The 16,985-nt window shown below is 42.8% G+C and overlaps 1 protein-coding gene across 2 annotated transcripts in view; it reads left to right on the top strand.

The window, feature by feature from the left end:
- Positions 1-16,985, top strand: part of LOC122186655 (CD2 associated protein) — a 63,431-nt gene that overhangs the window by 45,114 nt on the left and 1,332 nt on the right. The window contains exons 8-17 of one of the 2 annotated variants that reach the window (XM_042883487.1): positions 2,910-3,001; positions 3,617-3,721; positions 4,791-4,827; positions 5,236-5,295; positions 7,036-7,195; positions 8,607-8,749; positions 14,016-14,131; positions 14,983-15,072; positions 15,356-15,540; positions 16,168-16,231. In XM_042883487.1, the coding sequence (XP_042739421.1) occupies positions 2,910-3,001; positions 3,617-3,721; positions 4,791-4,827; positions 5,236-5,295; positions 7,036-7,195; positions 8,607-8,749; positions 14,016-14,131; positions 14,983-15,072; positions 15,356-15,540; positions 16,168-16,231 (1,052 nt within the window). The remainder of the gene's footprint in view (positions 1-2,909; positions 3,002-3,616; positions 3,722-4,790; positions 4,828-5,235; positions 5,296-7,035; positions 7,196-8,606; positions 8,750-14,015; positions 14,132-14,982; positions 15,073-15,355; positions 15,541-16,167; positions 16,232-16,985) is intronic. The other variant, XM_042883488.1, reaches the window with a different exon arrangement.

Raw genomic sequence — 16,985 nt, 5'->3', positions numbered from 1 at the left:
CAGATTATTTTGCTCTCCTGTTCAAAATCTCGTAGTTCTGTGTGTCTTTTTTTGCGTGTCACGTTCTTTGCCTTGGAGGAGTTACACAAATGTGGACGTGTCTGAAGGAGTTTTTGCTCACATTTTGGGCAGAAAATTAATTGAAAACATTTGCAAGGAAGAAAACAAGGCCAGGGTTTTCAGTTGGCATTCATTTGCTGTGTTACCATACTTGAACTGGCTTTCATTTTGCCTAGCTCTAAGCAGCCAGCTGGGATGCTGGAGAACTATTGCTGTGTGAGCAGGCCCTAAACTTGGTTTCTGGCCCAGGTCACAGGAATGGCTGTAGGGGTAGGGTTTACAGTGCAGTTGCTGGTTCGTGTGCTCTCATAGATGTATGCTGAGTTTCTTGCATCAGAAAACATAATATTTATGTTCTGTTGAAATCTGTTCTCCAGATAGTCCAGTTCCTTTGGATTTCTGTTTATAGTAATAATAACAAAAGTTGCCTCTAAGAATTGATGCCTTCACTGAACAACCACATTGCATAGTTTATGTCCAGAGGGATGCTTCATTTTTTTTTCTTTTTTTTTTTGTTTTTTCCAGCCAATACAAAGCCTCTTCTGGGAGTGTCAGCCCCAAAGACAAAACTGACTTCAGTTAGGACAAGGGGAATGGTTTTAAAGTGAGACAGGGGAGGTTTGGGTTGGATCTGAGGAGGAAGTTTTTCCCCCCGAGGGTGGTGAGGCACTGGCACAGGTTGCCCAAGGAGGCTGTGGATGCCCCATCCCTGCAGGCATTCAAGGCCAGGCTGGATGTGGCTCTGGGCAGCCTGGGCTGCTGGTTGGCGACCTGCACACAGCAGGGGTTGGGACTGGAGGAGCGCTGTGGGCCTTTGCAACCCAGGCCATGCTGGGATTCTGTGATTCTATGCAGTGTGTGGATGGCTCATTCTGCCTGCTTCCAAATAAAGATGGCTTTTCAACTTCTGTATTGGAATTTCAAGTATATTTTTATGGAGAAATCAGTTATTTTGGTGAAAGTGGGTTATTGTACAGGGAGTACGTAATTAGCAGAATTAAACAAACAACAGGTCATTGGCTTTTTGCCCGCAGTTGGGGGTTGTGTAGTCAGGCGGAACAGAGCACTTGGATTGGCAGAGATGTTAGTAAGAGCCCAGCCTTATCTGTATCTCTAGCAGTGTGCAAAGTGCCTGGCTGTGTGAGCCAGCCATGGCTTTCTGTGCTGGATGGCATGCTGGGCATTGCTGTTTGGTGGAGTGGGGTCACAGCAGTTAGCTGTTAAGTTTTGTTGTTGCAGAACGTCTATCAAAATAAGTTTGTGTGTGATGTGTTGACTCTCATGCTGTGAGAGTGGTGAGGTGCTGGAACAGCTGCCCAGAGAGGCTGTGATGCCCCGTCCATCCCTGGAGGTGTTCAAGGCCAGGTTGGATGGGGCCCTGGGCAGCCTGGGCTGCTATGAAATGGGGAGGTTGGTGGCCCTGCATGGCACAGGGGGGTTGGAGCTTCGTGATCCTTGAGGCCCCTTCCAACCCAAACCATTCTGTGATTCTTTGCTAAGATTCTACTCCCCATAGAAGTAAGCACACCTGAAAGGTGAAGTGTGGTAGTTATAAATGTTGCAGGAGAACATTAGTAGATAATATCTATAGATAATGTCTTGTAACCTTTGAAAGAAAGCTTGGTGTTCTTTCTTCGTGTTTCTATTTTAATGCAGACCAAGGTACAATTACGTGATCCTCAATTTTGAGAGAGTTAAAAATAACCTGTGTTTAACAGCTAAACAGGGAGCTCTTAAAATGTTTAAACTGCTGTGTCTTATTTCAGTGAGCCTCTGCTATTTCTGGGAAGCCTGTTGTAGCCTCTGAGGCAAATATGTGAAAAAGCATTTTGTTTAAAAAATATGATAGGAATCACTGTTTGTCCCCCCCCATCCCCACTGTGTTTGAGTCCAACATCTGGGATTCCTGCTGCTGTACACTTAATCCTCAGTCATTGGAAAGGAGAAAATTTAGTCAGTATTCATAATTAAGAGGGAGTCCAAAGTTCAGATTCATTAGTTTGTAATAATGAAATGTAATGCAAAAAGTGCTTCGCAATTCAAACTTCTACGTTACTATATTTTGGCTTCCTTGTGTTATTTTTATTCTAGCATAGGAAAGGAAAACAAATCTTCTGTCTGTTTGAACTGAAATAGTTTTCTCTACTTTAGGTGGGTGCATTATTGTAGTGTATCAAATGGGAAGAAAGGAGTCATTCTTCCTCCTAATGCCAGAGGGGCTGTGACTGTCAGAGCTGGTTGTTCAGACGAGCTCTGGTTTCTGGTGGTTACAGCCAAGCAATCCCTTGTTTTGACTGCAGAGCTTCAGCAAATGCACTGCTGGGGTATCTGAAATATCTGCAATTGGGCTGACTATAAGGCAATGGAATGTATTTAATTAGGCTTGCAGATGTTGAATTTATGATAATTTTGAGGTTATAAGGGATTACAGGCTGTGTATATGCTGCTCATAGGTACTACAGCAGAACAATGTTTTTGTTTGAAGCAGCAGAGTTGGGTGTGTGTATATGTGTGTATATATATATATATATATATATATATATATATATATATATATATAAACCAGTGAAGACAGAATGTATTGCATAGTCTATGATGTTACAACTTTGAGTAGTCTGTTGTGGATAAAAAGGGCTTTACCTGGCAGTGAAGACCTACCTCCCTTACATTCTGCTATGATCTTGTTTTCCTCCTGTCTTGAATGACAGAGTGAATAGAGTAGTGCTGGATGGCTGCTGTAGAAGAGTGATTACAGTATGAATATTGAGCTCTGCTTTCAAACAGCAGAGTGAGCTTTAGGACTTTGGTCCCCATGCTATGCGATGTCATGATGTGCTGCTTTGTTTCAGCCAAGGAGTATTGCAGGACAATATTTCCCCATGAAGGTGTAAATGATGAACTGAGTTTTAAAGAAGGAGAGATTATTCAAATTATCAGTAAGGTAAGATGTTCAGTTTCCTGTAACCACTTACTGCTTTTGTAAGTTTTATACTGAAGTAAAGTATGTTGTGTAAAGTGTGTGACAGGGGAGTATTGTTGGGCTTGGTAAAATATTTGAGTAGCTTTATGTATTAATGCACATTGTTCTGTTAGGGACCAACCAAAGCCTCCATCCACTAAGATCATACAGTGGATTTCCATGCTACAGTTCTTTTTTTTTGTTATTGTTTTTCTTCTATCTTAACTTGCCTATTTTTTCCTCAGAAGGGCAGCTTTGCTTACTTTCTGCCTTTCAGACCAATAAGCCTGATCATTCACATCAGAATTTCTTTTATTTAGTAGAACTGTGTGCAGTTCCAACCTCACAGAGTATTTACTGAACAAGTTTCCAGTCAAGGAAGATGAGAACATTGACTGCTGTGCGTTGGATCGTAGCTGGTTTTGTTCTCTTCTTCCACTTGCTGATCTTGTCTTCCCTTGAATGAAGTTACAGTACCAGTGTTTAGAAAACCAAGTGGCCAAATGTAGTCAGATCTGAGCTGTTTCCCCTGGCTGAGGTAGCATAGCATTCTAAAAAAAGGAAATATTAATTGAAATAATCTGCTGTTTGTTTTAGGACACTGGAGAGCCAGGCTGGTGGAGAGGAGAACTCAATGGTAAAGAAGGAGTCTTCCCTGATAATTTTGCTGTTCAAATACAAGAATTTGATAAAGACTTCCCTGTAAGTTCCTGTGTCTTTCATTTAGTAAAACAAAGACGTATCAGCAAGGGTTATGAGACTCCACAGCACATTGTGCTCTTGAAAATACTGATACAAATGTTCAGTTTTTAACTGAAGAAGATTATCGAAGAAGAAAGATCTAAAGGTTCAACTTGTCTTAAATATTTAATAGAAAGATGCTCATATAGATCTCACATAGAGAAAGGTACAGTGCTGATACTGTGCTGACACGTGTAGCCAATGGCTGAATTAAACTAACAGGTCTGAAGGGAGATGAGCAGTCTGTTCTCTTTCATCTGTAGTCTTGTAAGTGTGCTTGCAAAGAGCTGAAAGACTCATGTACACCCATGCAGGATAGGGTGAATTTGGCTCCATATGAGACCATCTAAATGTCCACGTCTGTGTGTCAGCTGAAAAGGGCTTCAGAACACTGGAAATGAGTGCTGTTGGGTCTGGGACTTGAGACATTGACAGCACATGGCTAGATTTCACTCAGCGGGTCAGGTTAGGAAATAGTGCTTCTATGAGGTAGTGGTGAGGGGCTGGAATGGGCTGCCCAGGGAGGTGGTGCAGTCACCACCCCCAGAGCTGTTCACAGAATGCTCAGATGTTGTACTGAGGTACGTGGTTTGGTGGGAAATATTGAGGGAGGTGGACAGTTGCACTTGGATGATCTTGGAGGCCTTTTCCAACCTTGGTAATTCTGTGATTCTATGGTTTTTGTCAGTTGAAGGAAAGTGAAGAGTGGCAGCCCTGTAAAATTGGGTAATATTCAGTGTGAAATATCAAGTGTGGCACCTTGATATTTAAATCTATTCTGCAGCTGAAGTGCAGCTCTAAGACTCGAAGAAACCTTGTGTTTTGTTCCTGTTCTGGTAACTTGTTGGCTGGGAGATATCAGATGAATACTCAAGTTCTCTCTTTGTTTCCTGTCTGCACATTGATTGCCTCCTTTGTGAAGTGCTTTGAAATGAGCTCATAAATAAGCTAGATGTTAGATTATGCAAAACAAAAAGCAAATGTGTCTGTCACTGATAGAGAATATCTGTTTTATTTACTTCTTTTACAGAAGCCAAAGAAACCTCCACCTCCAGTGAAAACTCCAGGTCTGTATGATGTGCATGCTGGTAGATGCCTGTGTAAAAGTAGTACTAGAGGAAGTAGTAAAATGCAAAAACTGTACATGACTTCAGAAGAGAATTCAGAAGTAGCTTTGTATTTCCCAGTGCTGAAGCTGCCCTAGTTACACTTTGAGGTTACTTTATGCCTTACATATTTTATTGCTGCTATGTATTGCTGCTGTATATTTTTCCAAATTATGATGGAGCCTACTTGGGAAACAGTGTAATAGGAGCCTACAGTTGAGTAAGACTAAATGAGTGTTATACATGGTATTATCCTCCTTGCAAAGGAGAAAGAATATAAACACAAATTCATGTATGTTGTATTTTTAGTTAGTGACTAAGGTAATTAAAGCTCTTTGAGAAATGCCTTTGCTTTGGTTTTATGTGCAGCACCCAAGCCTGAATTGCCCACTGGAGAGAAGAAATTCCCTTTGAGGTCTGAAGAAAAAGGTGAGAGAAGTTTTTTTGGTAGGTGTTAAACTTCTTTAGTTTAGCTGCACCATGCAACAGGCGTTGTTTGGAATTGTGCAGCTTCCAGCTAACAATACAGTCTAATTTGATCTTAATACCATCTCATGGTGTAGCCATGTTTGTGATGCTATCGAATTGCCTTTTGAGTGATCAGAGGAAGAAACTTGCTTTATTAAATGTGTCCTCCTTGTTATTGCATAGCTCCCTGCAAGATCATTGAATCCCAGCACGGCCTGGGTTGCAAAGGCCCACAGCGCTCCTCCAGTCCCAACCCCTGCTGTGTGCAGGTCGCCAACCAGCAGCCCAGGCTGCCCAGAGCCACATCCAGCCTGGCCTTGAATGCCTGCAGGGATGGGGCATCCACAGCCTCCTTGGGCAAAGGATGTTGTCATCCATCATCTTCCCCTTCAGCGACTCCCATCCATAACCTGAACATAAGAACTGCCCACAGTTATGTGGGGGACATTAATTCAAAAGGTCGAGGTCGCTCACGAGTCCAGAAATCAGACAGTTCTGCTCTATAAATGTCAATCCTACCTGCTTCGTTATACGTACCACTGATTAGTCATCCTGACCTTCCATGGGGAAGTTCTTTGCTCTGAGAGCGGTGAGGTGCTGAACAGCTGCCCAGAGAGGCTGTGGATGCCCCATCCCTGCAGGCATTCAAGGCCAGGCTGGATGTGGCTCTGGGCAGCCTGGGCTGCTGGTTGGCGACCTGCACACAGCAGGGGTTGGGACTGGAGGAGCGCTGTGGGCCTTTGCAACCCAGGCCATGCTGGGATTCTGTGGATGAGAAGTCAGGAATACAATTTGGTGATGGCATTTCTCTGCCCTATTCATGAACTCACATGTTCTTATCCATAAGCATAATTGTTAAATTTTTCCTTAGCTAAACTGTAGGTGAAATAGAGGTGGGTGATCACCAACACCAGCTGCCACTGAGCGTTAAGAATTTGGATCTTGTAGGAAGCTCGGGAGGGCAGGAGTTACCCCATGAACAGCGTGTTGTAGGTAGGGCAGGGAGCACCACCACGTGGCAAAGGCGTGCATTGCCCTGCTACCTCAGGGCTTTTGGATGTAATGTATTTACTGATGTACAGGCTCACCTTTAAAGTACTGTAATCTTTCACTGTGACCTACTGGGAGTTTTTCAAACTGCCAATGCCAGGTGCATGCCTGACTGAGCTTTGCACGGAGAGCAGAAAGTATCCCTCAGCCTGTGTGTAGGGATCGTGTCAGTTGAATAGTCTTCATTTTTCCATGACTCTCATGAGTTTTGTGTGTCTCACTGGTGACAGGGCGAGGGGAAATGGCCTCAAGTGGTGCCAGGGGAGGTTGAGGTTGGATGTCAGGAAACACTTGTGTACAGAAAGGGCTGCTAAGCACTGCCATGGGCTGCCCAGGGAGGTGGTGGAGTCCCCATCCCTGGCTGTGTTTCAAACCGTTTGGATGTGGTGCTCAGGGCCATGATTTAGCGGAGGGCTGGTAGAGTTGGGCTGGGATGGTTGGGCTGCGGTTGGACTCCATCATCTTTTAGGGGCTTTCCAACCTGATCCTATCATTCCATGATAAGGTATCACTTCAGACACTTGCATATCTGTTTTTTCACTACTACCTGAACCTGGGATTGTTTCTGACAGCAGTTGCTTTGTGAGTGATTAGCATTGAAGGAATCCTAGACAATACAATTTTTGATGTTTTGGTGACTTAATTTGTCAGATGAAAAAGGAGCTTTGGATCAGAAGCCTTTGAAGCCACATGCTCCTCAAGTACCACCCAAGAAACCCATTCCTCCAAGCAAGTCTAACAGCTTACTGAGAGCGGGGATTCTGCAACTAAAACGTCCAGAAAAGCCTGTTCTGCCATCATCTGTATCCAAGTCAGTATAACTTTATTTGTGTGTAATATATTTTATATGGCAGTGTGCCACAGGATGAAGAAGTTGTGATTATAGCAGTAATGCAGTATAAAATAATTACTGGATGTTAAGAAAAATGTTATTGTGTTGGGAAAAAATGATTAGAGCCAAAAGCGCAATGTTTCAGCACTTCAGAATAAAGCAGAAGAAAAAGAGGTCAGCCCCATGCTGTGCAGAAGGTGCTCAGAGTTCTCCATGGGGAAGAAAGCTGTTAGTATGGAGCCTGCAGGTTGTTCTCGGGTTGTTCTGAGGTTTGTCTTGAGTATTGTCACTTGAGTCACTGGGCAGTTAGTTACCCAGGGGACGTAACAGCAAGCAATTGCTCACTCTTAGCTCCAGTTCTCTGAATTTTCTTTCTCCTGAGTTTGAAACGATAATTCACAGAGCTCCAAGAACTGTGCATCAATACTGTCCTTCTCCATCCCCACCCCCTGCTGCAGTTCCCCCCTTTCTGCCTCCAGCCAAGTTGTAGCCAGGTTCTTACCTACCAGTGCAGGTACGTTGTCACTTGACATCTTGGGATGTTTCCCAAGTGGAAATTTTGTCGTCTCTACCCATACTGATTAAGGATGGAAAAAGGAGTCTGTATGCATTTAAAACAGTTGTAGTAAACTGTAGTCCTCTAATAATTGCCAACATCACTTTTTAGGGATTGTTGAGTATGTTAAACGTCTGAAACTTGACGTTGCTTCAGGGAGGTGAATGTGGTATTGCTTTTTCTGCTGCAATGTAATTTCCAAATAAAAAATAGTCTGGAACAAGTGTTAAAGAAAGGGAGATGCTGAGGTTGGCATCTAGTCCGTTTGTGTCCTTTGCTTTTATAGCATGGCATAAATGGTGGCAAGACCTGCAAAGGGGGAGGATCACCTCTTCTTTCTTTAATTCCTTGGCTAGGCGTCCAAAGGATGCATGGTAGAAGAGCCACATGTGCAGGACACAGGTCCTGTATGCAGAAGGAAAGAACTTCTTGGCAGCTTTCTTCTTTGAAGGAGAATTTTGGTGTGAGGGAATCTGAGTGTTTGAATCTGAATATTTCAAGAGAGATTACTGAAGGTGTTATTCAGCTTGCTTGTTTCCTGTAGCACTGAGGTGTGATATTTTAGGTTTAAGTGCAAAAATAGGCCCTGTAGTAAACACACTAAAAGTTTTCAATAATTTTCAAGGGGATTGTGCATGTCTGACAACTCTACGAGAGCTGGAACAGATCATGAACTGGCTTTTATCATAGTAGAATTGCTTTCTGTAAGACTTTATTTTAAGCAAAGGATTTAAAAACTGGTGAAATCTGACATATATATATTTAATTCTTATTCTTGGCATGTTATAAACTATTGAATGTCATGTCTAGCTGTTGTCACTTTTCTATTTACAGATCTAATGGAGAAGTTGTTCATCTTCGACCAAAATCTGAAATCGAGCCAGTAGCAAAGCCAAAGTTGGACTCTGAACAGTTACCAGCGAGACCAAAATCAGTAGAGGTAGATTCACTTGTGGTAAAGAGCTCTCGAGAATCAGGTAAGAAAGCAATAAAAAGTTTTTCTGGGTCTTCCTGCTTGGACTGTGGTGTTTTACAGCCTTAGAATTAGGTCTTGGATTTATTCAAAATGGCTCAGAGTGCAATTATGCCCCTTCTGTTGAAAATGTGTATTTCTAGAGTAGTGCAGGCAGCTCATGTTAAGAGTTAGAAAGCAAGGAACAGGTTTCATAGGGTATTTGGAGGCATAAGCTCTGTTACAGCTATGATAGGGAGGGAAGAACACAGGTATCAGCTTATTCTTCCAATTGGAAAGCATGGTTTTTTTGCTATCACTTTTATCTTGCATTTTGTTCGTTCTGCTCTTGCATTTCAGGTAACTTTTGCATTTCTATCTAACTTGCCTATTTCCAGTAGTGCCATTAACTTTTGCATTTTGTGGTTAAGTTGGCAGCTCCTGTGGGTTATGATTTTCTTTTCCTCAGGTGTAACAATCCTGATATCTTTAATAACCAGAATGGCAAGTCAGCAGCTGTCAGACTAGGTATGTGTATATCATAGAATCCTAGGATGGCTGGGGTTGAAAAGGACCACAGTGACCATCCAGTTTCAACCCCCTGCTATGTGCAGGGCCGCCAACCACCAGAACAGGCTATGCATGAAAGCTCATTTCAGACAGCTATGAAAACAAAACAGAACACACAACTATTCGTTCCTATTTGTTCCTATTTGCTGATGTAAGATTTTTACAGGCTCAAGTAGAAATTTTAGATTTTGGTATCCAAATTGATGGGAAAAATAAAAACAAAGCATCCACTGGCTGCCAGGACGTGCTCTGGAATTTGCAGCTTGATATGGATTGGCTCTTGCTCCTAACAATCTGAGATGTCTAAATCACAACAGGTTGATCACTGTGTGGATTACTGGAGGGGATGTTAAAGGCTTTACCATGACTGACCCACAGCAGCTAACAGGGCTGCAGGCTGGAGGCGTTCGAAGCCAAAGGTGCTGCAGCATTGGCAAAGCAAGAAGCTGCTATTTGAGAAGAGTCCTCTGTTGTGTCCAAGTGCCCCTGTTTAGAATTATCTGCACCTCCTGGTGTTGTTTTCCTATGTTTTTTAACAAAGAATCCAAGCTTAAGCTAGCAGAACGTGAAGCACCTCATGCTCTGTGTGCGTGCTGCTGTGTGCACACCCAGTGCAGCAGCTGCTGCTATAGGATGCTCTGAGGACACCAGGCCCTTTCATATTGTTTAATCTTACAAGAACTAAAAATCTTAAGCTAATTAAAATACTGAGAAAACCAAACCGTATGTCTGGGGTGGGCACTTCTGGATGTTCTTGCAGGTGCTGACATTACCAGCACTATTATTATTATTTTTTTTTTTTTTGGAAGTGATGAATTTCTTGTAAACCAATTTATTTAATTATGAGGTTCAGCAAATTGGTTTGACCCTTAAGTGTGGAAAGTTCAGTCACTTCCAATTTACCTTTAATTGAGCTGAAGGTGGAGCTGTGAATGCTGTGTATATACAGGGGGGTGGAGAAAAAAAACCAAAAAACTGCAGGCAAAAAATCAGGCCCCCAGCCATCAGATAAGGAAGGACAGGCAGAAGCATTCAGAAACATTGGTTGTGTTGGAATTCCTTCTCCTGAAGCTTGGTTTGAAGAGTTGCATAAGCGTTTCTGTGTTGGGTTGGAATTAAGTACCACCAAAGCTGTAATGCACTTTGCTGAACGTTTAAAGCGGTTCTGTTTCTTCTAGAAATGTTTCTTTTTTCCTGCTTTGTAAAATAATTTTTTTGTTGGGAATCTTTTTCTAGACATTCCTCTCCTTGACTTTTCTTTCCAGATTTTGTTTCCTATCCTGTTTGCCATGTTTCCCTTCTTACGTGTCAGGATCTTACCCTACCCTCCTCCATTTTGGTAAGATAACAATCTATAAGGAAATCCAAATGCTTGATGCCATGCACGTAGCCTCTTCTTAACTTCATAAGCATAATTTTCAGTTGCAGTTATTTGGGTTTCAATTTAAAATGCTTTTTTTTTTTTTGTTTATTTGAATGCTTCTTTTCCTTAGCTGTACAATGAGAAGTTAAGGCTGCTCTTTGGTTAGGAGCTCGTACAGGAAAGATAAAGACAAATGACCTCTCCTTAGTCCAGCTGCTGGTAAGCTGGGTGTAGGATCTGCAGTGAAATGTATGCAATATTTGTAGCACTTAGGGCTGTGTAGATTGAATGGCATTTACCTTCACATACATACACACAAATAACTGTGCAGTGTTTGGGCACTGAATTCTCTAGTGTTGGCTATTTATTATTGTGAGTCTTGCAGGGTAGCTGTGACAGAAGTTACGTATTGGGATGCTCACTTATAGCAATACCTCATTACTGCTCAGCTGCAAATTTAAATATGATAAAATGTACCTCTGTCCCCTGAATTCCAGGGCTGCAGTCAATGCAATGTGAGTGACTGGAGTCGGGGCTGTCACATTTTTCCGCTCTGTAGATTAATGTCAGGTCTTCTGAAAGATCAGATACATCTCAGTTGCAGTGTGGGTTTTGCATCCCAGCATGATGGGCTGTATGAACCCCTTTGGCTTTGCTTCCTTTTGGGAAGGCTTTTTAATCAAGCTGATGGGAATACATTAAAGCTTTCACAAATTGTATCACAGCCTCTCACCTAACTGCATCTCTTCCAGTTCCTGGCAGTTCTACAGAGTAGGGACCCAGGTTGAGCCTGCAGAAGAGATGCTTCTAACAGTGTGCCCTACGTAACTGTTAAAGGTTCACTTATCTTTCCTGTGGGAAAGGTGTCCTCTCTCAGCCTTAAAACAACTCCTGGATTGCAGTTATTTCCAGATGTGGTGTGTCATCTTTTGTCACTGTGCTGGAATTCCCTGCAGTGATTGCACACAGGCTGTACGAAAGTATTTCTACTGATTGATAAATCACTGCATCCACTGAAGTGGGGGCATAAATTATGAAATTGTGGTGTGTTTCACCAGTATCCCTATTGGTTTCAGCAAAGTCAAGATGTGTCCCAACACACCTGGAAAAGTTAAGTACTAATAAAAAGCAATTAGAAAGAACACAGCCACACACTCACCCATGTGCAGCTCCTCTGGCCGCAGTGTGCTGGTGGGTTTTAGTGGTGAGCAGCTGCCCAGCACACCAGCTTCTAGTGGAAGAAGCTGCTGAAGGAGGAGGAGACCCCTGGGTTCTGTTTCATCCCTTTGGCTGTTTTAAATCCTACCCTGCTGCAGCCTCAAATTGCATCTGTGTGAATTGCTGTGGTGGTTTTTTCTTCTGGAAACACAACATTCTGCATAAGTTTGTTACTGATACTTTGCTCACGGAGACAGGGCTGCTCTTGCAGACGTCGTAGTAATTCCATGTTACATTCTTACTGCCAAATGGATTATTACTACAGAAGATCATTTACAAATGATTGAAATGGGAGGAAAATGTGTGTGTGTGTATATATATTTTTTCCTCTCTTCCTGTTACCTTTTCATAGAACACCTAACCCAAACAAGTCCTGCTCCACGTTAAGCTTACTGAAGTTTGAGTGAAATCAGTAGGATGTGCTGCTAGGTAATTTTTGCTCGATTTCTAACAAGCAGAGTGCTTTATTGGCACGGACTGTGAGCAAGAGAAGTGCCTTAAGAGTCAGTTCTCCCTCCCCCCCTGCTCCATCAGCCCCTTGCATCATCACTCCTCTGTTTCTTCCTACTTTGTTGTTCTTCCCTGCTTTTCTAAAAATTGCAGGCATGGTGACCATGGGTAATTAGGTCACCCACCACCACCTTCACGTTCTCTGCAGTAGAACTGACTGGCAGCACAGCGGGCTGGCAGCTGGTACTGCTACAAATGCTTCCATTCAGAAGGCAGTGGATGATGAAGTGGGAAGTCCAGATATATCTGGAAGATGGGAATGTTTTAAGGACTTAAAAGATAATGAGACACAGTAGTAGATGTTACAATCAGTTAAGCCACTCATTCAAAGGCTTAGATTCCTACAGCTATAAATTAGCTTTGATAATGCAAGTAGAACTTTGTATTAATCAATGATTTCATGTCAGCTGAACACCAAAGTGGCCCGAGTGGTCCAGCCCAGTATTCTTATGGCCTTTTTCTTGTTTGACCTCTTGCTAAAGCTTGAGAACAGTTGAGAAAATAGGGCTGTTGTAGCTTCTGCTAGATAGATTGGGATGCCACGTGAAAACAAGAGGTTGCAAAACAAAACAGAAAACCCAGCAACACTTGGAAGCACCTCTGCTGCACATAGTAATGCTGTGTGACATATTAGTTAAGCATTGAGAGGCCCTAGAACAAGCTTGCTGAATTTGTGCTGTAAAATCATGTCTTACATCCACTCTTAAATAAAAAGCCTGTCTCAATGGATGCCTGTTGGCAGGTAAGGATTGACTGACTGTTGTGGAGACTCAGTAAGAAGCCCAGTTGTTAACTAGGAGAATTACAAATGTTCTGTGTTTATGTAGATATTTCTCACAGTCGTATCTCCCTGCCAGATGTAAAGAATTTCTATTGGTAAGGGTTGTAAGGGGACTGGTGGGGGGAGGAAAACAAGATTTCATGTAAGAGAGGTTACTGAGAGCTGAAGTGTGGAGAGTGTAATCAGTGAAAGGTCTGTGTGCCTTAATGAAGTATGAAACGAGGTTCTAAACTCCAGGTTTTATCACTGACTTGGGGCCACGTGGTTTCTGCAAAGTACTGCATACAAGAAACTCCACTGTACAGCCATGTTTGCAGAACGTGACCTTACAGAAAGGTTTGTGTCTTGCTGACACACTCACATGAGCCTCTGGATCTACTGTGTTGCTTTTATTTCTGACTCAGTTGCTAAATGGGAGCTTTTGTGCTTTCATGCTTAGTGGGCAATAAGAAAGCAGGCTGTTTGCAAGGATTGGAGAGTGCATCTCCCAAAATGATTGGGTTTTTTTATCATCATCTCAGAGAACAGTAAAAACTGCATTGTTCTCCAAACACACCAGCTCTGTTTCATGGTGCTGTGTTACTGCAGCACTACTTTAATTAGAGCTTGAATTTAAGTGCTAGACGAATCAATCCTTAGTTTTTTCAAGGGGGAGAATGACTTCTCTGATGTGCCAAAGTCACGTAGTCGTGTTACACAGCTCGTGTGTTGGGTGTGCTGAGAATCTCTGAAGCAATAAGGACTCATTATTTACGTGTTTAGTTTTTGTCTCGTGGAAAAATAACGTTAAAAAGGAGCGTGGCAAAACCTTCTGCTCTTGATGGCCTCTGTTCTGTTATCCTTCCCTAGATCTGCTAAGCTTTGATGATGTAATAGCTACCTCAGACAACCTGTCGCATCCCACCGCCAGTCGGCCCAAGATGCCCGGCCGCAGGCTGCCCACGCGCTTCCACTGCGGCAGTGCTGTGAGTATCCTTTGCCCGAGGAGGTTGTGGATGCCCCATCCCTGCAGGCATTCAAGGCCAGGCTGGATGTGGCTCTGGGCAGCCTGGGCTGCTGGTTGGCGACCTGCACACAGCAGGGGGTTGGAACTGATGAGCATTGTGCTCCTTTGCAACCCAGGCCGTTCTGTGATTCTGTGATGGTGGTGCATTTGTTCCAGAAGCGAACAAGGATCTGCAGGGATCAGTTCTACCAACTGTTTGCAAATGTACCTGAGAAGAACAGCACGGCTGTGTTGCTCTTTCCAGACCCTTCCTGTTCTGTAGGGTACTGCCAGGTCTCCCAGCAGCACTGGTGGTGCACTGAAGACACAGGCTTTAGCTCCATAAGGCCTTAGCTTAATGTTATGTTGAAAATGTTGTCGACTGTTAAAGCATGAGGTTGTTAGAGAGAGAAATCAAAGTGGAGTTCTTGATTCTTACATCATTTTACAGATGTATTCAGATAAAGACATACACTATATATATATATACTGATCTGTTTCATAGTTCAGTCATGTCAGCTACCATGTGCTTAACATTAACTGCCTGCTAATGGCTTTGTGCAGTGGAAGTACCTACAGATTGCCCAGAGCACCAAGGACTCGCTCTGCTGAGCGCTGCAGAGAAGCTTGCAAACCCTGCCCAAAGTTTGTTGGGTTTAAATGCAGATCAATGAGCACTGTGGGGAAGGAAAGTTCTGAGCAAGGAAAAAACCCCACAGCAGTCTAGCAATACAAACTTGGTATCAATGGCTTTTTTAGAAACGTGGGCTTTTTCTTTCTTTTTTCCTTTCCTCCTTATTCTGAAAATGTTCTGAATTGTTGATTTTCCAGGCGAGTCAAAATGACAGTCCAGAAAAAAATTTGAAGGTGCAGAAGGAAGAAGAAGAAAGTGCCAAACCAAAGCCAGTTGAAATGAGAAAGGTGAGACACCATGGAGCCAGAGCCGTGCCGAGCAGCTGGCTGCTGTTTCTCTTGCTTGTGTTACCAGGTCAGGCTGATGCAACCCATCACAGCACAGAGTCCAGAACTGGATGATCTTTAAGGTCTCTTCCCAACCAAGCCATTCTGTAATTCTAAATAGAGATGGTAAATTGTGTCTGTACAGCTGACTGCTGTAGCTCCCATAGCAGTACAACCTGTACGCTGTAAGTAGGTAGTTTAGAAAGTTTGCATTGCTTAGCTTGCTACTGATTTATTTTTTCAGCCATCTGTGATGAGTTCATCAGTTCCATCTTCATCTCAGAGACCAAGTTCTGTCATCCTCAACTTTTTTCCTGGAGAAACCCAACCTAAAGTTGAAACGGATAATTCACAGGCTTCTGTGGAAGAGCTCAGGGCTCAGATTCATGATCTGATGAATTTAGTGGATGCACTGAGAAAAGAACACGGGTGAGTATTTCCCTTCCCAACCTACAAATGGTTACATCTGTTAACGTCTTCTAAGTGTCTTTAATGCCAAACTGTAATTCTGTCTTTAGTTTTAGAACACAGACATTTGTTCTGGACCTGTTTAAGTGATGATTTGTGCTGTAACTAACCCAGCTGTTAGAGTTTTGAACAGGCTGTGAAACTTCTGGGCTGGTTAGCCTCCAAAACAGACCAGTCCATGATGAGTGCAGGAGCTTAATGAGTTAATTTGTTCAGAGATGTAGTGATTGTTCTTATCTGAATCCAGTTATGAAACAAAGCATTCTATGAGTTTTCTGCTCTAAACAATTTCTCTTCTACGTGGAGAAGTTGCCAGGTTAGTTTGAATTCATCTCTCCAGACAGAGTAACTGTAGGAATGTTTCTGAAATAGCCCACTGAAAATCCTGACTCAAAGTCAGGGATGGAGCTGCTGGAAGCTCCTGGTGCAGCAGATTGGAACCCCTGGGCATGAGTGGGTCTGCAGTTGTATCTGTTTGGTTTGTAAGATGGAGCATCAGACTTGTGTGAATCCCTCTTGTGAAACGGAAACAAGGCCTGTGCTTCCCCCTCCTCTAACTTTGCTTTCTGTTACTTTATAAATTATTAGGAGAGAACTGGAAAAACTAAAGAAGGATTTGGAAGAAGAAAAGCTGATGCGAAGTATTCTGGAGGTAATGTGAGCAATTCAGAGGAAGAACAAAAGATTTAGGAGCATATATACCTTGCTCAGGAATTTGATTGCGGAGGAAGGTCTGAAAGGACCCTCTCAACATTTCCTGCAGTGATTTGCTGGGGTGTAACTGCAGGAATGCCTCACATGGCAGGTAGATCTGTGCAGGAGATTCACAGTTCCTCTTAGGTCAGCTCTTTTTGTTTGGGAAATAATCACCTTTAACTGTTTGTGTGTTGGAATATCAGGTGAGTGCTGCTAGATTCTGCACTGTGCTGGAGATGTGTCACAGTGGGATGTGTTCCAAGAGAGACCATACAGAGTTTGGATGAATTTAAGATACGTATCATCAAAAGAGAAATAGGAAAACATCAGCTTTCCTAAATTCTTGATGGTCCGTCTAGAGAAAGCCAAAAAGAATAGAATGCATCTGAAAAACTTCCCTCTGAGCATCACCCGCCTCAGATTCTTGATGAAAGCAAGCTGCATTATGGTATCATGTTATTAACTTAATGGGATGAGCTCGTTATAGAAAAATACTTTAGTCTGACACAAAATGGGCATTATCTTTGTGAAATAGCACTTCTTATTGACTTAAAGCTGCTTTCAAATCTGGAGGAGAAATTCTGGCAAGTTCTCTTGAATGCATCTCTGAAGCTGCCTGGAATATGCGCTGGGTGTGAAGAGGAAGCGAGCTGCTTGTTTCTCCTAAATCCATTTGAGGAAATAAAGGTTAAACCAGCATGCTGTCCTGC

Source organism: Lagopus leucura, unplaced genomic scaffold (genome assembly GCF_019238085.1).
Source record: "Lagopus leucura isolate 7727_CA_CO unplaced genomic scaffold, USGS_WTPT01 Super-Scaffold_100038, whole genome shotgun sequence".
Taxonomy (NCBI): Eukaryota; Metazoa; Chordata; class Aves; order Galliformes; family Phasianidae; genus Lagopus; species Lagopus leucura.
This window is presented reverse-complemented; position numbering and strand designations above follow the sequence as displayed.